Source organism: Struthio camelus, chromosome 13 (assembly GCF_040807025.1).
Source record: "Struthio camelus isolate bStrCam1 chromosome 13, bStrCam1.hap1, whole genome shotgun sequence".
Lineage (NCBI taxonomy): Eukaryota > Metazoa > Chordata > Aves > Struthioniformes > Struthionidae > Struthio > Struthio camelus.
The window spans coordinates 23,557,362-23,580,198 of record NC_090954.1 but is presented as its reverse complement, the minus strand read 5'-3'; the positions used below and the strand labels follow the sequence as shown (position 1 = coordinate 23,580,198).

Here is a 22,837-nt window from a genome sequence, read left to right as displayed (position 1 = left end):
CTTGGAGCAAGCACCAGTGTATCACAGAGCACTTGCCTGTGCTGAGATGGGAGGGAAGAGCTCGCTTGGGTCACCACACTGCAGATCCCCTGGGCTGAGGCATCATTGTTCACTCCTGGGCATCCTCCAGCCTTTTGTGCTATAAATTGCCAATGACTCAGGCAGCAGGACGTTCAGGCTCCCCCGAGGAGGCCAGGCCACTGCCGTATAGAATTAGCTGCTACAACTCTTCCTGCTATTCAGTGAAAGGTTTTCCTTTTCTCTGCAGGAAGTGTTATGTGTTGGATACACCAGGATCCGTGGGGCAGAGTAGCAAGAGGAACTGGGTTACAACAGCCATCAGTGTCTCAATAGTTGGAGGTCTTAGATAGGGGGATTGAAGAGAAATATCTCTGCTACATCCAAGGCTTGGGGTTGAATCAATTCAGAGCACGTGTGGTCTTCAGAGCATGGAAAAGGGAAATGGCACGAGGCCTGGATTTGTTCTCATCTTGGGGCAGGTGCAGTGGGTTGCAACAGGAACTGCTTGTCCCTAAAGGTTGGATCTTGCATTCTGCTTTTAATTAATGGTGTCCAAAGAGGTTGCCTCCTGCCTGCCTCAGATTACAGAATGGTACACTGGGTATTTTAATTTTTGCTGCCTTCCCCTAAAAGACTTCTGATAGCCTCATCATGATCTCACCTCTTCTCCCAGCCCAGCTGGGCAAACTCCAAGGAAAACTCAGGCTGGAGGGAGTGATGGTGATTAATTAGTGGGCGCGCATGTGGGTGAGTCAGGCTGCATCAGTAAGGCAGCACAGTGCTGAGGGGGTCACCAGGCAGCTGAAACAGCTTTCTCTGCATGAAACACCATGCTGCCATGCTGACCACATGCAAGAAATGGATTCCCCTGAGGATCTCACCACGCCACCAGCATTAACTCAGTAACTCCACCAGGCAAGGACACAATGCTTCTCAACCTCCCCCTCAGCTTTTAATTGGATTCAAGATCGTCTGGCCCTCCCAGTCCCAGACTGCTGCCATGTGCCCTTACATGCCTCCTACTTTCACTGCTGAAGCAACTGCCTTTCTGCAGAGGGTGAAATGACCTGGCCTCCTTCCCTCCTGCAGCATCTCAACGCCTGTCTGGATGACAGGGCTGTGTCTGACTGCCAGGTATTATTAATAAAGCATCAGTCTGGCTCTGGTTTTAGCTACTGCTACTGCTTTTTGATCTGTCCCTTGTATCCCCCTGGCTTTGGGATCCTCTCCCAGAGTCTGGCTGGGGGTGCCTTTCCTGTTCAATGAGTAATGAGACAGGCAGCCCGCGTTCTCCACTGTGTCTGGTACAAAGCCTTCCCTTAGCAGGACCTCTTGCAGGCTTGGCAGGAGCAGGCAGGCTAGAGCCTGTCAGTAACAGATCACCTCCTTTCTCTGTGTTTCTGTAGAGAGAGATGGCCTCACACAACTATTATGCACCAAAAGGCAATGTTGTAGCTAATCATTTGACGAACTAGTTCACTTCCTTGGCATCGCATCTAAACTGCCAGCTCAGCAGAAGGCTCAGCCACAAGCTCCAGTTCTACCCTGAGACACACGAGACCCCCGGCTGTATATCACCCCCTTGTGTGACAGCGACTGTGCGCTGGCAGAGTTATCCTAGTTGTGTCAGGGTCTGCATCTGCCCTTGCATCTGGCAGCATCTACAGATGGGGTTTAAGCCACTGGTACGGCCCACCAGGACTTAGGAGTTACCCAATGCCAGAGCCACCTTGGAGTGGAGGTCACACAAGGCTGCTGTTAGGCTGCTGTTAGGCTCCTTAGCCCCGCCAGACCTCCCCTGCAGCCATGCAGAGCCAGCCTGGGTTGTTAGTAGACGTCTACTGGATGGTGGATGAGGCTGGCATGAGAACCACACAACCTAACTGTGTATCGCACGACATAGTGGGGCAGCGTGGGATAAACGTCCATCCAGCTATACCAAAGAGCTTCACCCCTGACCCAGAGGGCCTTCCCTGCCTGTAATCCTTGTGACTCATGCATTCAAGGCCTCTTGGCCAAGCTGCATGTTTGGGAATTGGAACAAGACCTTGCTTTGGAAATAGGGCGTTTATTGGCAGCCTGTAGCTGGGAAAGAGCTCCTTCCAGTGAGATAAAACAGCAATGAAGTTTATTGGAGAAAGGCAAATAAAGATCCTCTTTAGCCAGTGGAACCCACTGATACATGAAACTTCCCCTCGATGTTGGCAAACCCTTTATAGATAAGGTATGGCCACCCATGTGAACACCTGCCCCCCAGGATATCTTGATTCCCATTTTTCTGTTCTGGACGTGACTCAGTTCCTTGCCAGCCCCATGATACTTTTAGCTTGGCTGCGTAGCACTGCATAAACAGTCAAACACATGGACAGGCTTCATGAGTCCTTGGGTCCAGCAGATGGGCATCTCAGTTCAATGACAGAGCCGGCATGCTGTCCCCATGAGGGGTACCTGCAAGGGCTTGACAGCCTCTTGAAACAGCTTCAAAGCCTCCCAGGAGACTGTAATCACACACCTGGTCCCCAGGAGAGGCTGAGTCCCTTCATAGGAAGGGCAGCTCCATCCCCTCTGGTTTTCTTTTCCTGCTCTTCCAATACATTTTCTGCTTCACAAAGGCCATATCTCTCTGCTCCAACATGGTACCCCAGCTTCCTGCTGAACTGGCATGGCCAAGAACACCCATAATGGGATCAGCTCTTTGGGGTGACCTCATCTGCACACCACTCAACAAGGTCTCACTGCTGACCAGTGAGGTGTCCATGTGGCCCAGTAAAGCATCTGTGTGGCAATGAGGCATCTGTACAGCAAGGTACCTCCATGGCACAATGAGGCATTCTGTTGCCTAGCAAGGTGTCTCTGTTGTCTGGAGAGGTGTCCCTGTGGCTCAGCAAGGCATTTCTGTTGTCCAGTAAGGCATCCGTGGAGCTCACAAGGCATCCTCACTGCACTATGAGGCTACCACTTGCCTTGCTGAGGAGTGCAGGCAGCCAGGTGAGGCAATTGCATGGCCTGGCAAGGTGACCCACCGCTCACTAAAGCATCCAGACTGCCTGGCGAGCCATCCATGCTGCCTGTGAGGCATCCTCGTGACCTGATGAGACATCCCTGATGCTTGGCAAGGCATCTGCCTAGCCTGGGGAGGTGCTGATGTGTCCATGCTGCCTGATGAGGTGTTGCTGTGGCCTGGTGAGATGTCTGTGTGGCCTGCTGAGACATCCCTGCTGCTTGGAGAGGTGCAGGCATGTCCCAGACAGGTGTCAAGGAGTCCCTGTTGCCCAGTAAGGCATCCTTCCAGCCTATTGAGGTGTCCCCACTGGCCAGAGAGCCAAGCTCATGTTAGCAGCCCCCAGGTGCATATAGGTGCCATAGCAGTGGGTGCCACCAGACCCGCTGCACTCAGCCATCCCCTACCAGTCCCAGCCCTGCCCGGGCTGTCCTTGCCACAGAGAGCAGGCAGCGGGCAGGAGGCAGCACCGGGGCCAACCAAGACTGCAGACCCCCCGGGTGTCCTTGTGTCCCCGTGGCCGTGGGGCCCAGCCTATGCAGGCTCCCCAGGCCTTGGTCTGCCCTCCATGCCCCGGTTGAGGGCACAGCTGCTGGCAGGGAAGTTGCTGGGCCCCCCTCCCCAGGGACACACCAGGGCGCTCCCTAGAGCCCCCATCACTCCAGGATCCCCTCTTGCCCCTAGGATTCGCCCCTCCTCGCCAGTTCCTCCCTTCCCCCCACATTTCCCCCCTCCCCCCAGGTTCCTCCTCTCCCCACGCTCCCCTCTCCCAGCCCTCCTCCCCGCGCGCATGCGCACCTCAACGCGGCTCCCGCGCTCCCCCACTGCGCAGGCGCCGGGGGCAGACAAGATGGCAGCGCCCGTGGACCTGGAGCTGAAGAAGGTACCGGGGACTTCCCCCTCCTCCCCGCCCGGGGCCGCAATCTGCCGCGTTCTCCTGCCTCTCTACCCTCCGCTGCGGGGGTCTGGCCGCCTCCGTGGCCGGGGAGTGTCCCATCGCCCCGGTTGGGTGTTCCCGGGTAGGGCTTTGCGCGGTCCCCTGTTTTGGGGCAGCTTGGGGCCCGCCGCGGCCCCCCGGCGGCCTAGCCTTAGCGGCCTGGGGGCTCCCGGCCTCTACCCCGGCCTGGCAGCCCCAGCCTAGCCCCAGCCTCGCCTGGAACGGCCCTGGCCCCGGCCGGGCGGCCTCAGCCCCTCACCGCTCCTGCTTTCCCCCTTCAGGCCTTCACGGAGCTCCAGGCCAAGGTAATAGATACGCAGCAGAAAGTGAAGCTTGCCGACATCCAGATCGAGCAGCTGAGCAGGACGAAGAAGCACGCGCACCTCACTGACACGGAGATCATGACGCTGGTGGATGAGACCCGCATGTATGAGGGTGTAGGGAGAATGTGAGTATCATACTGGCCTGTGGGGCGAGTAGGGGAAGGCCTCATCGCTGTACTCTTCCAGACTGCTGAGAAAACAGCTCACAGACGCCTTGTGCCTACCTTGTGCTGGTAGTCAAATGAGGTAGCAGTTATAATGGTAGCCTTGCATATGGGGAGACGTTCCTTGCCTCAGTACTTAAAAGGCCTAAGGCTGCTGCCTCAGGCCAAAGATTCTTCCCTACTGTATGGCTGCTTCATGAAGAATATAGCGTGTGTGCATCCATTGAGGCATACTGGGCTTTATCTCTTGGCATCAGTTGCCAGCAGTCTTTTTTACAACTTTTATTGCCTTTGTGTGCTTTTGCTTTTTGGCTTTGCTCTTGGCCTTAATGGTCTTATTTGGACTGTCTGGAAATTTTGTAAGCTAGATTGCTAGAACAGGGTTCTAGTGACAAACTGTGTTTGCAAGAAGATGTCACAAACCTATGTAGCCATTCGTGATGGAATAGTACACCATTCCTGACGTAGTTCACGTCAAACTCTCTCAAAAACACCCATGCCCTTATGCAGTGCATATACTCAGGGCTCTGCTTGCACAAATGTTCTACAGAAATGCAATATCATGTCAATGAATGTCAGTGCTTGCCATTGGCCAGATTTTTTTAAAGACTTGTAAGAGAGCGTGAAGCTTGTTTGCAGTCGCTGTGCAGCTGTAAAGAAAGTAGTACTTTGATGTGTTGGATGGATATCAAAACATCTTAGACTAGAATTAACATGTTTTGATTAACTCTGACAACCCACTTCTGTTTGACTTTAACAGCCTCTTATAGAAGACCACACAAACCAGTTTCAAAAGCTGATAATGCATGCTTACTAAATAAACATCACAGTAACTTTGTGCAAGACTTGAGAGTACTGTGATTTTTCTGTTTCATTGCAAGTTGGGTAACAGGGATGACTATGCTTAGCTAGGGATGTGGTTTTGTGAAACACTGAATCTGATGTAACTGCTGCCAAAAGGGATGATTGTGTCTACTTCTTCCCCACCTGTGTTTCCCCTACCTTCTCTGTGTTGAAGTAGGTGATTGCGCAACCATGCAGTGAGTTTCATCAGCTTGCTGATTCAGTGAACAAGTTGTTCACCAAAAATGCCCTGGTCTGCCTTCCGTCTGACCACAAAATCTCTAGATCCAGTCTCAGAAACTGGAACTGGGAAGTGAGGAATGGTACGCAGATTGCATTTTACTGTGAGTTTTCAGATGAGACCAATGGAAAAACGAAGTTGTACCCAGACTTACGGAGATGCTCAGTGTGACACGCAGCATCCTTCTGAATTGCGTTGTATGGCTCCGACTTGCATTGTGTGGCTCCCAGTAAATAAATTTTTCCATGCAGTTGAATTAGATGTTCGGTTTGTGTGGGGATGTTAGCAACTGGTACCTCTAAAGGAAACAGATTTTTGTCCCCTTTCAAGAGGTGGAGTGACTGTAATATGGTCTGGGAGCAGGCTATAGGTGTAGAGAACGCTAATGTTCAAAGCAGTGTGACAAGACAACTCATAAGGGATTGTGTTTTTTGGTTTTTTTGTTTGGTGGGTGGGAGTCACAGCAGACAAACTAAGAGCAGAAGATAATTTTGGAGGTTCAAAAATATATATTTTAATCTTAAAGCTAAATACTTCTGTATTGAAAAATCATACAGATTAATTTAAAAGAGTGAGTGTATCAGTCTTTACGATGAAGTAAAGTAGTATTGCTCGCAAATGAGATGTGAGTGGCAAATGGTATCGGTTCCTGCACTGGCTGAATTGCATCGTGCTGCTTTCTATTTCTCTTCCACTTATGAGACACCTTTCTTCTTTGCTTCCTAGACCACTTATGCTTTTTCTGTTTGCAGTAGTTGCTGGAGTGAGTGTCTTTTAGGGGGTCATACTCTGCCTGCCTTTCCATGACCAGATAGGGTGCTGTAGGCCCTGCTGGGCAGCTCTCTATTCCTCCGGGATGGTAAGGGTGCTAACTGAAGATATTTGCCTTATGATAGCATTTAAAGGCTGGACTCTTTATGGGTTTTGTTGCATCAGTCACTATGCAAATGCAGATTAAGAGATTGCTCTCGCTGTAAATACTCTTCAGTCACTGAAGTTTGTTTGTTTGTTTTTTCTTCTTTACCTTGATATCATGGTATTTCTGAGCTCTGCCTATTCTAGCCATGGCATTGAAGGATGTCTCGCAAATTGGCATTCTGTTCTGGTAAGCTCTGGGTCACTCTCCAGTGTGAAGATCTCACACGAGGAACACAAGACTCTTCCTGTAACCACTTCTGACCACTAGCAGAGAATTTATTGCTGAAATTCAGGCATTTGGTGAAGCAGGCTACAGATACATTTAAGCAGGAGCTAATTCAAGGGCAGTCTGCTATCTTGTGTTCCACAGGAGACCAAAGGAAGTGGTTATTAGAGTTCTTCTGGCTGCAAAATCCATGTTCTGTGAAGTGAAATTGCAAGTTTTTTTTATTCATTGACATCATTGACTTGCACAGGTATGGGAGTTTAGCCACCGAAGGGATATTTGTGATTTCTTTGCACAATTTAGCATTAGCCAACGTGACCAAAAGAGATGTAGATGTTTCCTGTAAATAATGTTAGAGTTCTAGCAAGTTTCAGTTATCCAGAAGAGATGGACTTCTGCATCAGTTTTAGCTCTTGACTACTTGTGCTCTTCTGAAAACTTGCTTGAATAGCTAAATTCTTGGAAGTAGGCTTTATATTTCTAGTCCTGTGCTCAATTCTATTTTGCTTCTTAACCCATTTAAGCTGCTATATAGAATCTGGCTCTTGATAGAGTATCTGTGTGTTTTCTCCAGCTGCAGTAGCTGGGATGTGTGCATGGGGGTAATACCTACACTTAACATATTTTATTTTGTAGAAAAAGACTCTCTGATCTTCCATGAAAGTGGAAGAATGGAGAAACTGTAGTGATGTGCTGCACCCCAGAAGGAAGTCTGCATAATTTGGTACTCACTTCTGCACTACTTGGAAAGCAGTTCTGTGGTTTTTTGCTCTGTGAAGCCTGAAACTGTTTTCTTTCCAAGGGACTTTCTCCGCACCACTGCGGAATGTGAGAGTCCATTTGTCATCACTATACTAGTTCTTTTTGCGTTGTAGTGATTGTAACAAAAAAAGTGAACAGGCCAGCCTCACCAGCCCCCACATGTGGTGCTCAGTTTACTTTTACTACAGCTATTTTTGGTTTAACGTAAGAAATGTCAGTGTTGCATAGTACGAGATGATGAATTGCTGTATACTGTACATATCCAAGAGGCTGAGATATCATCTGAGTGGTGGCATCTTGCCAAATACATTTCAGTTCTGTTACTTCATACTCTTTTGAAAGGTCTGTTACGTAGCCCAAGACAATTACCGCTATGTTGAACTTCTGCTTAAGCTATCTGTGAACTGATATCATCATAGTGCTTTGGGAACTATGCTGAAAGTTTAAGCTTCAGAATTCTGTCTGAATATTTGAGACCTTTCCTTTTACATTCTTCTAACCTGTAAATGATGATCTTCTCCACATTATGGGAGACAAAAACATTAAACGCTTATGCTGGACGCAATGAGAGGAGCACTGCAGTTTTTCTTGCCATGGGATACCAAAATGGATACTGACTTTTGGTTTGATATTGCTTTATCATCAGTTTACTTCTACAACAGATGGGAAAGTACTTAAGAAAATGAGCTTAAGAAAGTAAAAATCAAGCAAATACTGTAGCACAACTTCATTTTCAAGGTTTTGTGCTGATAGCTGCATTTAGAGAGAACTAAATGTTCTTAATCACTCATGGGATTTAAGCACGTTCCTAATTTTAGTGTGGTTCTTATTTTGTTTGAAAATGAGACATAATGCATCATTGTTAGCCCACTTTCCTGCACCTCTGAAGACTACAATCACTACTACAAATCACTCTTGCCGTTACACGTTTTTTGCATACAACTGCAATAGTTGCAAGGTGGGTGTTTTTTTCCAGGGGAGGGAGGAAGAGTGGCTCTTTGATTCCACCAGCACAGATCACTGCAGAATATGGTAGCTGTGCCGTGCTTCCTGCTCACGTTTCAAAAGCTCACAAAGAACTGAAGGGCATGCAAGGCTTAATATTTATTATGGTTCAGCTACTAACTATAGGTCAGTTTATGAAACCCGAGTAGCTCTCCAGTACCCCTCTCCTTGGGCAAGGCTTTACGCAGAGTTCAGTACTGAACCCCAGCTGCTGACAAGCTGACAGGTGCTGCAACATTTAAACAAATCCCAGGGACGAGCATATTGGAATTAGCCTCTGGTCAATATGTACATAATAAGTTTGAAGCTCCTCTATTTTGCTGTTGAAAAAGTGAAGTTTTTATTTTCAATACTGCCTGGTCTGTCTAGTGAGTAGAATCAGACACTCAGCAGTGAATAAAGAACAAAATATGTGACCTGCTGCTTGCTACTCAGTTACTGTTTATGCTGTATATTGAATGAGGCAGGGGCACTGGCAGACAGTATGTGTGGAAAGGCTGCATGTCATGATACATGTGCATAAGTGAGCAGGATTTACATTGCACACTTAGATTTTACTTTAGCTTTTTTTTCTAATTTTAAACTGCTTGGGGGTTTGTTGGTTGGTTGGGTTTTTTTCAACCTGAACAGTGTTCTTTAGATTGTATTTGTGAGTGTGTGTTTAAAAGATTGTAGGATCCTTTAGGAAGGTGTTGCAGAAAGCAAAAATCAAACTGGCATGCCCATAGGTAATCCAGAAGATGACTGTACAGGTGTCTTTAACATGAGTAATGAAGTATGTGGTAGCGGTTGCCATTCTTTTCTTGGCCAATCAGTATTATGAGAGAGGATATGTGGAATTTGTCAATGGATTTTGCAGTTAACTGCTGAAAATAGTAAGATGTTAGGAGTCTTGGCTCCTGAGTTCTGTTTCAGGATCAGAAAAGGAGCTTGTTCTGGTGGGCACAGATGAAATTGGAAAAGAAGCCTACTGTGGTTGTTCAAACACACTTGTCTTCCCCGCCCTACTTAGATCTTATTCCTACTAAGATCTTATTCCTAAGATCCTACTTAGATCTTATTCCTACTGTCCTGGACTGTTTTGATTGTAATCTCTCGGATATCTCTGTCTAGTTATAGCTTCCTGCCTTGCTGCTATTGCAGCTCCATGAAGCTCCAATAATTCCTCCATGAAGTATTGAAATTTCAGAGAAAGAGATTGCTGTAGCCCTACGTGTAAACTGTATATGTGCCTAGTTCTTGGAAATAACTGCATTTCTTAAAAAATCAGCTTAGAGAGCTGGCATCAAAAAGACACGTCAGTCAATGTTGATCAAATGTATAAGTAACAGAAAAAAGTGTCTTGCAATGAAAATAATAGCTAATTTAAAAAGTAGGTGCTTTACTCAGCCCTACTTAAAATAAGCCTGTCAGTTGTACTCCCCCTAACCACTAATTGCACATTGTGATAGAATTTGATGAATCAACAGTTTTTGTGATGCTTGTCTATCTTGCCTAGGGACATTTAAATCTTTAGGAACATGTCTCTGTTGGGTCTAGGAGGATGACATTCAAACAGATCTGTTCCATTGATCTTTTTATGAATCACTAGCTTTCTCACTACTTATTACCTTAGGCAATACAAAAGAAGGAACTACCTGAATAAATGTAGAAGAGAGAAAATTGAAACCAAGGAGAAGAAAGGGATCAGAACATGAGAAAAATTTCTCATGTAAACTGCCATAGTGGTTAAAAGAGCTGGTTTGATCCGCTGTGGTCGAGAGGCAGTGTAAATACCAGGGTATAAAAGATGTCTTGCACTTTGCAGGTCAACAACTTGGATTTCAAGCAGACTGTCATGGGAGATTGTTGCAATGGTGCAGAGTTCTCTTTGGATATGTGCTTTGCAAGTATTACATGCTTTGAGGAGCTTGAAATGCCCCTGCTTCTGTGGCTTGCAGTGCCAAATGACTTTGTGGGGGGGACAGAAAAAAGAAAAAAAAAAAAAAGAGAGAGAGACTTAATCTTATTTTTGAAGTCCTCAAAGCACTTAAAATGTAACTTTGCTGTTCTGAAACTTCAAGGAAATTCTGTCTATTTTAACTTGTAGTGGAATTAAAGTATTGTGTTTTGAATCTTCCTCCACTTCCCAAAGGAAGCATTTCCCAGGAACTTTAATGCCCGTGCTGGAGCATTTTTCTTCAGACTGTAGGAGTGTTTCTCTGATTTGGCATGGGGACTTAAATTCAATTGTCCTGTGACAGAGAAGAATGCCCAAATCACTGGAACAATGGGATTCTAGGAGAATCCCTGTCTTACTCAGGGAAACCATTGCCAATGGTATCAATAGATATATAACCATCTGAACAGTGTGTGACAGGGTAACCCAACACTCAGGGCTCACTGCTGTCATGGGGAGATATGCAGGACCAGCTTCCAGTCTGATATGCATATATAAGCATGATATATCAAATGTGTTAAATGGAACAGCCTTGATACAAGTGAGAGACCCAGGTCAGGGCATCCTCTGACAGTGGCTCGAACTCATAACTTCTTTTCAAGATCTAGCTGCATGCCTTTGTTCAAAATCAAAAGGAGGAGGATTTAAGTCACGTTTCCTACGTTAAAACACTGAAGTAATGTATGAGGAAGCCAATACTTCATGATGATGAGAATGATATTTTACACAAGTCTAAAACAGAGACTAAAATGCTTAATTCAGGAATGCTGCAGCTGCTGCCTCCCTCTATCCCCCCCCCCCTTCCTTCCCAAACTATTTGCTGAATTCACAGAATGTGTCACCAATACAAAAAGTAGGCTTTATCTGAAGAAATTATTTGCCAAGACAATGTCTGGGTTTTTTGGTCAACAAATGCCAATTCTAGAAGGTTTGTTCTTAGTGATTGAAACAATTACACTGTTGTTTCCTAATGCTAGCTGATTTAACTCTAGCATTTAGACGTACCTCTCTATCACAGAATCACAGAATGGTTGAGTTTGGAAGGGACCTCTGGAGATCATCTAGTCCAACCTCCCTGCTCAAGAAGGGTCACCTAGAGCATATTTCCCAGGATCGTGTCCAGACGGGTTTTGAATATCTCCAGAGAAAGAGACTCCACTACCTCTCTGGGCAACCTGTGCCAGTGCTCTGTCACCCTCACAGTCAAGAAGTTTTTCCTCAGGTTCAGACAGAACTTCCTGTGTTTCAGTTTGTGCCCGCTGCCTCTTGTCCTGTTGCTGGGCACCATGGAGAAGAGACTGGCCCCATCCTCTTGACACCCTCCCTCAGATACTTGTACACGTTGATGAGATTCCCCTCTCAGTCTTCTCTTCTCCAGGCTGAACAGGCCCAGCTCTCGCAGCCTTTCTTCAGAGGAGAGATGCTCCAGTCCCCTCATCATCTTCGTAGCCCTGTGCTGGACCCTCTCCAGGAGGGCCATGTCTCTCCTGTACTGGGGAGCCCAGAACTGGACACGGTACTCCAGGTGAGGCCTCACCAGGGCTGAGCGGAGGGGCAGGATCACCTCCCTCCACCTGCTGCCAACACTCTGCCTAATGCAGCCCAGGATCCCATTGGCGCTCCTGGCCACAAGGGCACATTGCTGGCTCATGCTTAACTTGTTGTCTGCCAGCAGTACCAGGTCCCTTTCTGCAGAGCCGCTTTCCAGCAGGTCAGCCCCCAGCCTGTTCTGGTGCAGGGGGTTCTTCCTCCCTAGATGCAAGACCCTGCACTTGCCTTTGTTGAACTGCATGAAGTTCCTCTCGGCCCAGCTCTCCAGCCTGTCCAGCTCCCTCTGAATGGCAGCACAGCCTTCTGGTGTGTCAGCCCCTCCTCCCAGTTTTGTCTCATCAGCAAACTCACTGAGGGTGCACTCTGTCCCTTCCTCCAGGTCATTGATGAATACATTGAACAAGACTGGACCCAGGACTGACCCCTGGGGGACGCCGCTAGCTACAGGCCTCCAACTAAACGCTGCGCCATTCACCACAACCCTCGGAGCTCGGCCATCCAGCCAGTTCTCAATCCAGCTCACCGCCCACTCATCCAACCCACACCTCCTGAGCTTACCTAGGAGGATGTGATGGGAGACAGTGTCCAAAGCCTTGCTGACGTCCAGGGAGACAACATCCACTGCTCTCCCCTCATCTACCCAGACAGTCATTCCATCATGGAAGGCCAGATCGGGCATGCTTGACCATCAGATTGGTCTAGCATGATTTCCCTTTGGTGAATCCATGCTGACTACTCCTGATCACCTTCTTGTCCTCCAGATGCTTAGTGATGACCTCTAGCATGAGCTGTTCCATCACCTTTTCAGGCACTGAGGTGAGGCTGACAGGCCTGTAGTTTCCTGGCTCCTCCTTCTTGCCCTTTTGGAAGACTGGGGTGACACTGGCTTTCTTCCAGTCCTCAGGCACCTCTCCTGATCTCCAGGACCTTTCCAGGAGGATGGAGAGTGGCCTAGCAAAAACATCCGCCAGCTCTCTCAGCACTCATGGGTGAATCCCATCGGGGCCCATGGATTTGTGGCTGTCAGGTTTGGACAAAAGATCTCTAACCTGATCCTCCTCGGCCAAGGGAGAGTCTTCCTTTCCCCAGACTTCCTCTCTTGTCCCCAGGGTCTGAAATTCCTCAGGACTGGCCTTAGCAGTGAAGACTGAAGCAAAGGCAGCATTCAGTATCCCTGCCTTTTCTGTATCCTTTGTTACCAGGGCACCTGCCCCATTCAGCAGCAGGCCCACCTTTTCCCTAGTCTTCCTTTTGCTATTGATGTATTTGAAGAAGCCCTTCTTGTTGTCCTTGACATCCCTTGCCAGATTTCATTCCAACTGGGCCTTAGCCTTCCTTGTCGTATCCCTGCACGCTCTGACAATGTCCCTGTATTCCTCCCAAGTGGCCTGTCCCCTTTTCCACATTCTGTACACTTCCTTCTTTTGTTGGAGTTTTGCCAGGAGTTCCTTGCTCATCCATGCAGGTCTCCTGCCCCCTTTGCTGGCCTTCTTCCTCAGAGGGATGCACCGATCTTGAGCCTGGAGGGTGATGCTTGAATATTAACCAGCTTTCTTGGACCCTTCTTCCTTCTAGGGCCCTACCCCAGGAGATTCCCCTAAGTAGGTCCCTCAAGAGGCCAAAGTTAGCTCTCCTCAAGTCCAGTGTTGCCATCCTACTCATTGCCCTGCTCCCTCCTCGGAGGATCCTGAACTCCACCATCTCATGGTCACTGCAGCCAAGGCTGCCCCCAACCTTCACATCTCCAACTAGACCTTCTTTGTTTGTTAGTACAGTGTTTGTTAGTATTAATGTTATGTTTGAATTTTTTTGACTCTGAAATTATTATCTTTGCATCTGCTTCTGTGATTAGTTTGCTGTATCACTTTCTTTGATGCTTTATTGTCTCCATAGCAAGATTTGTGGTATGTAAAAGCAGAAGCCATGCTGTTTAAGAATCACAAACTGAAAGCTGGGTCTTTCTCCTCACTTAGGATTTCAGAGGTTTCTTCCTTTTATTACCCGTGTTTTCGCTCTTGATTTTTGCGTGGCTCAGGCAAGATGAAAAGCATTTTTTTGAAATCCATCCCCAGATGCAAGAAAAAAAGAGCTATATCCTCCTTTGTTCAAGTCCTGTTTAGGTTCTAGTGAAGGGCATTCTGCTAGGAATGCAGTATTTTGGTGTCACTTCTTCATTTATTACTACGAAGTTCACCTTTCTGATCACAGAAGAGTTGCCAATAGAAATGCTTTGCCTTTCTTTTTTTTTTTTTTTTTAACAAAGTACCTTTAGTATTGGTTGACCAGGTGTTCAGACTAACTTCTGCCTGCCAGTTTTCTCTTAAGTGCCTATTCATTTGAGATGTGTGCGTATGTGTATATGTATATATATAATTTTAAAAACTGTTCTTCCTTAGGAATTTGTGGCTAATTCTTGAAAATACTGGAGAATTTAGAAATAAATATTGACTTCCTATTATCAGAAGAATTAGGTCTGTTTTCTGCAGCTTGCAGCTTTCACATTCAGTGCAAAATAAGTTGCAAAAAAACATGAGAAGTGCGTGCCCTGGTAGACATGCTGTAGTCATTTGACTTTCCTTGGCTTAAACAGATCATCATTGCTACATATGAAAAATTACTAGAAAATGAAAATAGAAGACAAAATCACCAGAGATAGGGTGAAGAAAACCTACTCATGTAGCATTCCTATTCGTAAACTGCAGTCAGTCATGTCTGCAGTGCTTTCCTCGCGTGGTTTGGATCCCAGATGTTGTTTATTCCTTTATAATAAAGAGGAGGCATTTCCCCCTTTTTTTTGTTTTTAATTCCATTTATCTTGATTGAACCTTCAAAAAGAACAGATGATGCCCTTTGAAAGCTGACCACAGTACTACTTTGATATTTTCGCTTGTACTATATTTAATACAAACTTAAAAGGTGTATTCCTGCTTTCTTTTTTTAAAGAACCAAGTATGAACAATGGTATAAATCTACCATCTAGTTAAGTGTCTGGCAATGCAGAAACTGCTGTTTGCAAGATGTGTTACTATCTTGGTTTGGGGTAATGTAATATGCTGTAGCTATTGACAGATCTCCCCCCCCCAAAAAAAAAAAAAAAAAAAAGAGTGAAGGCTCAATGTAAACATGGCCTGAGATTCAGAACAAAAAGCGTTCACCCTCAGCTGGGCAAGGTGTTGGGTCAGACCTTGGAGAGTTTTGAGGAAGTGAATAGTATGGCATTTTTTTGTTCTTTTCCTTTAGCTCCTTATGGTAAATAGGTTTATGGCTTACCCATCTTCATCTGAGTAAAAGTTACCCTTCTTGTGGCCTACTTAAGACTCGATTTGGAATGCTTCCAGTGCTGTTAATCCTGGTTTCTGTTTGTGCTCCAGGGCTGTCAGGCTAAGTTTGCACAAGTATTGCTCCCCACTGGGGTTACTGCCAGCACACTTCAATAGATATGCCTCTTTCTCAAACATGTCCTTAAACCTGATACATAGCCAACTCTGAGTGCAGTAGTAAAATGACATGTGAATTATAAACTGCTGCTTCGAAAATGTATTTGTATATAATCCTCCCAATATAGGCTGTAGGATTTGTTTTGCTTTAAGGTATGTGCTACTTTGGGAGGGAAAAATAGTTATGTTTAGCTATATTGAGAATGTCCCAATGAGACAACTGGCCACTAAAATAAAGGCAAACATAGGAACAGCTTCAACTAATCTCCAAGTGAGCTGCCTCAGAAGCTCTGGCCAAGGGATATAATAGGTTGAATGAGAAATTCAGAATCAGACTGAAAAATATGAAACCCTTAGACATGAAAGGTGGTAGTATAAACTATAATTAGTCAGGGTTTTACTTTTTTTTTTTTTTTAATTGCTTGTTTATCTTGCTTGGACTTGGATAGTTCAGCTAGGATAACTAGAACTGGAATTTGCTGGGTTGCATGTTAAGTGCATAGGGAATCATTTTTAGAAGTATGGGCAAGACCCTAAGAGAGCTAAGGGGCCTTTTTGGATGCTTGTGGTCACAAACAGTCGGCTCCTGTTCCAATCAAGCTAGATTGCCTGAGGATCAGCTCATTGGAAGCCTCTCTTCCATTGGCTTTGAACAGTACTTAAAATGCATTAATCCCTCCTGAGTACACTCAAAGCTTGAAGAGCAGTGCAAGTTCAGAATTAAAAAGCATCTTTAAATAGATAAGGGCATGACTGGGCTTAGCTGAACTCTTCACATGGAGCAGTCTAATAAAAATACTTGTTTTCAAGAAGCAGTATATAAAATCTAAATGACTGTGCTGTGTTATAACACTTAAAAGCATTTTTTTAACTATTAAAGAAAAGTGTTAAAAGAATATTAAGGCTGTGTACAGAGTTGTTAGTTTTTCTTTTCAGTGTTGTAATTTATACTTCTGCATGCGGTTTCCCAAACTCAGTAGTCTGTAAAGCTGAAATTATAATGACCCTTGTGTGAACTGGGAGCCACTGAATGGACAGTTAGATTTGTCGTTCATCACGATTCTGGAAAAATAGTACTGGATGTCTGTAAAATTACTTCTCTCTGAAGTTAGGCAGAGGATACATATTAACATCAGGCAGTGGAAAAGCTAAGATTTCTCGGGAACCCCACGCAGCTTTCTGCAGCAATCAAAGTGGACTAAAGGAGAGAGAGGGATATTGCAGACTGGCAGGAAGAAACCCTATGGCCTGGTCTGTAACCCTTCCCTACTGATTTTAATATCTACTTTGCTGTCAGGCGGAGTGGTAGCTAGCTGCTGCTGCTTGGCCCAAGGGTGGGATTAACTTAGCCTGGTACGTGGGGCAAGTGTTCTCAGGGCGGCTGGAACATCCTGGCTCTGGGCTGGATTCCTGAGCAAAACGCATAGTGCTTGTTCCTACAGATCTGTAACATGGCCGGTTGTGAACAGCTCCCTCCCTGTGAGGGTAACACATGAACCCAGGTTATTAGTTCAGAATCTAGAGGGTATAAAGCTTTCCAAAGAAGTGGTAGCAAATTATATATAAAACTGTTGCCAAACTGCCTGTTTCTTTTCTCACTCTTAGAAATACTGGAACCATCTTGCCTAACCAGAAGGTGGAGAGCAAATAGAGTGCTTGTGTTTCAGAGAGATGCCTCGTGCTGGCAATTTCAGCTATAAAGGTCGAATTTGTTGAAGTTGCAAGCAATTTAAAATAGGGGCTTTTAATGGAAAATCTTAACTATGGGCATCACTGTGACTCCGCCTGTAATAACTTGCTTGTCATAATATACAGGCTGCCTTGTGCTGAACAAATATCTCCATAACCTCATTCCTTAAGAAATGAATGTTTCAGTATCTAATATTATGTTTTAAAGTCAAATAAACAGTATGTTTTGGTACAAACAAATTGAGTTATGGAATTACTTACCCTCTATGCACATCACTTTGTGGGTGTGTATGTGTGATACAAAGGAGCAGACAGATGATGAAGTTAATAGCATTGCTGATCAGTGTAACTAGAGTCTGAGGACAATTTTGGCAAGGGTGTAAGGGAGTGCTGTATAAACATTCAACAAGTGGGGCACCATATCTAGAAACTTACAGTTGGGAAGAGGTAAGAGATATTTGCACGGGGAAACAAGCAACTAGTCTCATAAAGAGAGTGTAAATCACTTGCTCTGCCTTAGAGAAGTAAAAAGTCTGATGTGGAGCTAGCAGAGGGCTATAGGGAATAAAATAGAAACAAGTGGGAATATTTAGAGTGAGGTTTCTCTTTCAGTTCCCTTGTACTCTGTTTTTGTTCCTCACATTACACTTCAGAACCAGCAGTCATTGGGAGGTCAGAGTAGATGCAGCCGATTAAAAAAAATACTGTACTGTTTTGAAGAGCTGCTCTTGTTGGCAGCCCAGATTTGGCTGAACGCTGCTGTCCTGGAGAAGCCCAGTTCTTCATAATCTACTTTTCTGCTTCTCATTGTTTGGTTCTGGGTTTTTACCTCTATACCAGCATTAGGAAACTTGTGAGGTATTGAGAATAGAACAAATAATTGCCCTGTTGTTATTCACCATTCCCTTTTAAGTGAGTGACCCACTGAGACTTGGTGAATCCGTCTGTTGTGAGCCATGTATTTCTCATGTTACTTAACAGTAGTGGAAAAAGCTCCTGTGTTAAGAGGGGATTATTATTAAGCTTTGCCATTAGTGTATTATTCACATTTTTTTCTGAATCATTGTTTCATGTTTGACAGTCTAGATTAAAAGACATCTATTAGCGTGTGCTACAAAGTTTCTGTCCATATTTGAGAGAAAAGCTTCATTTCTGTAGGAGGAGGTAAGTGAACTCAATCATCTAATTTCTGTTATCGTAGATCAAATCATCTTCCAGATAACTTTATTTTTTTATCTTACTCCTGCAGACCATTGATACTTAAAGTCGGCCCAGTTAAATGTATAAACTTCCAGAGTGTGGAGCTTCCTGTGATGGACTCTGGCAGAACGGTCTGTGGAGGAAGCTCCTCAGGGCTGCCTTGCTCCGAGGACTTCCTATCAGTCATATAATCTGACACGTTCAGCTTCACAGAAGAGAAAGTGCCATCTAAGTTCGGTGATACAGTGTCTTTGAACAAAGGGCTGGCTCTCTGTGGTGTACCTCCAGTAAGCAAATGTGTCAAATTAAGGTGTTTGAAAACATTCACACTCCGGGAAAAATTCAGAGTTCAAAACCTCCTGTGGCTCTTTCATGAGCTTAAAAAAAAAAGACAAACAAAATAACTGAGTTTAAGTAAAACAGTGCAGCAGAATGATAGCACCTTATTTCTCTGGAACTTGATGAGGGGGGAAAAAAGTAGTCTATTTAGTTTTACCTGGATTTCATTAATTCAATTAACCTAATTAAAGCACCAACGCTGACTGATTACAAATGTCCTGCAGCAGCTCTTATATGACAAATGAAACAGGCTTCTACTTTTTCTAATCGTTGCCATAAACCGTGCATTTCATTAAGTAAAAACTTTGGCCAAGATCTTCATAATGTGCTAGAACACTGACTGGTCCTTAGTCTGTTGTGAAGTGAAGCCACAGATTGATTAATTAGCTGTGGATGTGGCTTTACAGATTCAGCTTTGGAAAAGTCGGCCTTTGACAGCTTGCATGGCAGTAAGAATGGCCAGTGTACAGCTGTAAGCTTTAGGTGGGGACTTGGCAGTCTTGTGGCAGGAAATTAAAATGGGTGTCTTGAAGCTATTACTGATGGGAGTGCTGTATAAACATTTAACAAATGGGGCACCATATCTAGAAACTTAAAATTGGGAAAGGATAAGAGAGATTTTCAGAGGGAAACAAGCAACTTAGTCTCATAAAGAGAGTGTAAATCACTTGCTCTGCCTTAGAGAAGTAAAAAGTCTGATGTGGAGCTAGCTTACCTTTTGAAGGATGCTGCCCGCTAAGGCAGGGACATTTGATCCGCTTCTGAGCGAGCCTGTGGGCTGACACAGGTTCCAGTGCGCTATTTTATGGCAAATAAAATGGGGGTTGTAGCATTTATCCCAAGCTGCCCACATGAGTCTTGTCAGTGCTGACTTCAGCCATCCAATTTTAATTTGCTGTCGCATGTCTGCCAGAGCATTGCAGAAGGGTGGGAGGGAGGATATTTTCTCAGATGACTGCTGTTAACATTTGCAGAATTGAATGAACAAGTCGCTGACTTAACTTCTGAGTGCCCTAGTGCCCTGTAGTGTTTCTAAGCCTGCAGAGATCACTTCAGTGCCACGTAGATCATCAGAGATCTCTCAAGTTACATGGAAAAAAGGAAAATTGATCAAAATCATGCCAGTTTTAATATTTCTACACATTCTGCGCATGCACACAGAGTATCAGGAAAGCAGTGGTGTGGGAAAGGATTAATGACTTGTTTTCTAAGGGCACCTTGCAGCTTTGGTTTTCACTAATGGCAACTACTGCACAAGCATAGCAAAATGATGGTCTTCACTCTGAGATCTGTGGGGGGATGTGAAGGGTAATATTTCTCTTATCCAGCCTGCAGAGTCGGTGTAAAAGCATCAAAAGGATGTGGTAGCTGGTAGTTCTGCAAAGCAGTTCCCCTCTGGCTGGATTCAGATCTACATCTAATAGAAATGTAAATAGTCTCCCTTTCCTGGAAGGGTGGGCATGGAGACGATGCTCACAAGGCCAGGGAAAACCTTTGTTTTATTTCTGGAGTCTAGCCCGTGCTGGGACCTGAAAAATGTTACCACTGTATGAAAGTGGATTGTGGGGGCATCTACTTGAGAAGAAGGGATTGAAGAAAAAAGAGAGTATGAATGAGCTATGATGTTAAGAACAGGAGCAAATATAAGAACAAAGGTAATATCAGGAATAAGCATGATCTGAGAGAGACTTGAATTCTGAGAAAGAATTGCGGAGAGATTTGGGAAAATTACGAAGTAAGAAATATAGTGCAAATTACTGTAGAAAAGAGAAGGTATCCGGTAATCGGGGAGGGAAGTGGGAGGAGTAGGGATTGCTAAATGCAGTTATAATAGCAGCACCAAAGAGAGTGTTAATTGACAACCTGTTATAATTAACCACACTATTGCTCCCCTGCATTTCAGGAATGGATATGGCAGACAGTTTTCATTTTGGCTTTTGCATTGCTTATGCAGAGTATGCTGGCTTTCAAGCCAAGCAGCGGATACCCATTTGTGTTCAAAGACTACCTTCCAGACCCTGAGTAAACATGTTAATAATATCACTTGTCATAGGAGATGGTACTACAAATTGATTTCAGACTTTTGTGTAGTAGACAGGGAATGCAGTCTGACTCTGCCCTGTCTAAAGCTATTCATTTTGACTGTTCAAACATGAACTCTTGTCACCTGAGCCAGACACTGGTTAGTGCTGGAGGGAACTCATTGGTGTGGAGGCTCCTTCTAAATCTCCCTGGGGACGTTGGGGAAGGGACTAATCTGCAGTTGGTCCATTTTCTTGCTTTTGGGGGGACGAAGGGTGACTGTGGAGGGTTCCTATAATTAACTTGAGCTTACTTGTCCTTTACCTCTTTGTGGGATGCCAGAGCTGTGTGCTGAGAGCTTGTTTGGATGCTGTTGTTCCTTCAAAGGCTCTTCTGAGCAAATCGGACAGCTTTTGCATGCTATCTAGCAGGATTGCTTTGATTGAGATGTTGTGGAAGTATCTTACAAACCCCTTTGTTGGCAATTAAAAAACAGGACAGATGGAAACCAGTGACTGCAATTTCAGTTAAAAACAACCACTTCCCACTGCACAGAAAAGCCCTGTGAACTTGGAAAGTATAGGAATTTGGAGGTCACTGAGGACACATGTTAAAGCCGAACACTGAAAGCTGTGATAGCTCAATCACTTATCTTTATGTGTGGTGAAAGCAATGGGGTCTATAGCAAGTATTGTTTTTATTGCACAGTTTTATTTAATTTGTGAGCATTAGAGCAGTAGCGTGTGGCTCTTAACTGTTGAGAGGGGCCTTCTTGGCTACATACTATTCATGGATGAAGACCTTTTTGACTGGTATTTGATGAGACGGACCCCCCCCTTGCTAGCTGTCTGCAAGAACAGCTTTCAAAAATTTCCTGTATCAAAGTGTTCAAGGACTCTGAATCATAGATGGAAATCTCTGTGCATCCATTTTTTTCCCCCCAGAATAATGGGTGAGATTAGTGAGCAAACCTTAAAGGCTAGCCCAGTGGCATAGCAATTCCCTTAGTTGTGTTGTCTGACTGCTTGCATCACATATGCGCTACTGTTCAGTGTGTCAATGATGTACTGTGTATCTCCCTTAAATGTTAATAATGATCATGAAGGTTGAAGGCTGGTAATGCTGCGAAGATGAGGAACAGAAAGAAAATCCGGAGTGTGCTTTTTTAACAGCAGAGAGCTTTGTTGGGGGTTAGTTAATAACTGTATTGTCCTCTAATAGCTCATAACCACCATTTTACAGCTGAATTTTCTGAATGTGTTGAGTGATCAGTCCTAGTTGTTTCTTCTGTCTCTGTCCAGAACATGCAGGTTGAGAGCAAATACTTTGCAAAAGTCATTGTAGCTTAATTTGGTGTGCAGTTAGGTGTACAGTAGTTAGATGTATAAAATCTAACAGTTGTCTGTCTCTTCTTTTTTACTTGTAGGTTTATTCTTCAATCTAAAGGAGTGATTCATAATCAGCTCCTAGAAAAACAGAGAATAGCAGAAGAGAAAATTAAGGAATTAGAGGTAAGTTTTTTGGCAAATAAAGAAGATATTGACCTTCAGTGTTCTATTTTCTTCAATATATTATTTTTATCTGGTAGTTTTCATTCTAAAAGTTCATAACTAGGGGGAATTTAGGGGCTGTTATAAGTAATCTACAAGTAATTCATGTCACTTAGTTTCTTTACTAGATCTGCAAACTTGTGAGTGATACAGAGAAAGCAGATTAGGGATTGGTTGTTCACTCTCCGTCTTGCTATGAAAACGGGGGGTGAGGGGTTCAAATGAGATCAGTAAAAGCCAGGTTTAAAAATAAATGATGCATATGTGGCTCTTTGCAGCAACTAGGTAACGTGAAACTCCTTGCGAGTGCTGTGGATATTAAAAATTTACACTGGTTCAAGACAACTGTACAAATTAATGGAAGAGAAATCCATTGAGAATTACCAAATATGTAGAAATTACATCCTAGTTGGGAAGTCCCTGAGCTAAAAATGTCTGGAGGCTGGGAAAGTATTAGGAGGAAGTACCATATATGCCTGCCCTGTTCTTACACTCTGCCTTAGGCATCCGCTTGTGGCTGCTGTTGAAGACAGGATACTGGGGAAGATGGGACTTTGTTCTAACATTGTGGTCAGAGCACTTCCGTATTCTTATGTTTATCTAGCTGGAATATTTGAGGGAGAGAAGAATATCTAGGAAATATAAAGCAATCCCTGTGCAAGTTCCAGC

At 44.6% G+C, this 22,837-nt stretch overlaps 2 protein-coding genes across 3 annotated transcripts in view; one reads left to right on the top strand and one right to left on the bottom strand.

Moving 5' to 3' along the window:
- The first annotated feature begins 3,791 nt into the window (after positions 1 to 3,791).
- The window catches only part of PFDN1 (prefoldin subunit 1), a 37,639-nt gene continuing 18,593 nt past the window's right edge, over positions 3,792 to 22,837 (top strand). For both annotated transcript variants that reach the window (XM_068959592.1, XM_068959593.1), the window contains exons 1-3: positions 3,792 to 3,905; positions 4,241 to 4,407; positions 22,045 to 22,129. In XM_068959592.1, coding sequence (XP_068815693.1) covers positions 3,813 to 3,905; positions 4,241 to 4,407; positions 22,045 to 22,129 — 345 coding nt within the window. In that variant the 5' untranslated portion in view covers positions 3,792 to 3,812. The remainder of the gene's footprint in view (positions 3,906 to 4,240; positions 4,408 to 22,044; positions 22,130 to 22,837) is intronic.
- CYSTM1 (cysteine rich transmembrane module containing 1) overlaps positions 14,020 to 22,837 on the bottom strand; it is a 59,553-nt gene continuing 50,735 nt past the window's right edge. The window contains exon 3 of the mRNA XM_068959595.1: positions 14,020 to 22,084. Coding sequence (XP_068815696.1) covers positions 22,010 to 22,084 — 75 coding nt within the window. The 3' untranslated portion in view covers positions 14,020 to 22,009. The remainder of the gene's footprint in view (positions 22,085 to 22,837) is intronic.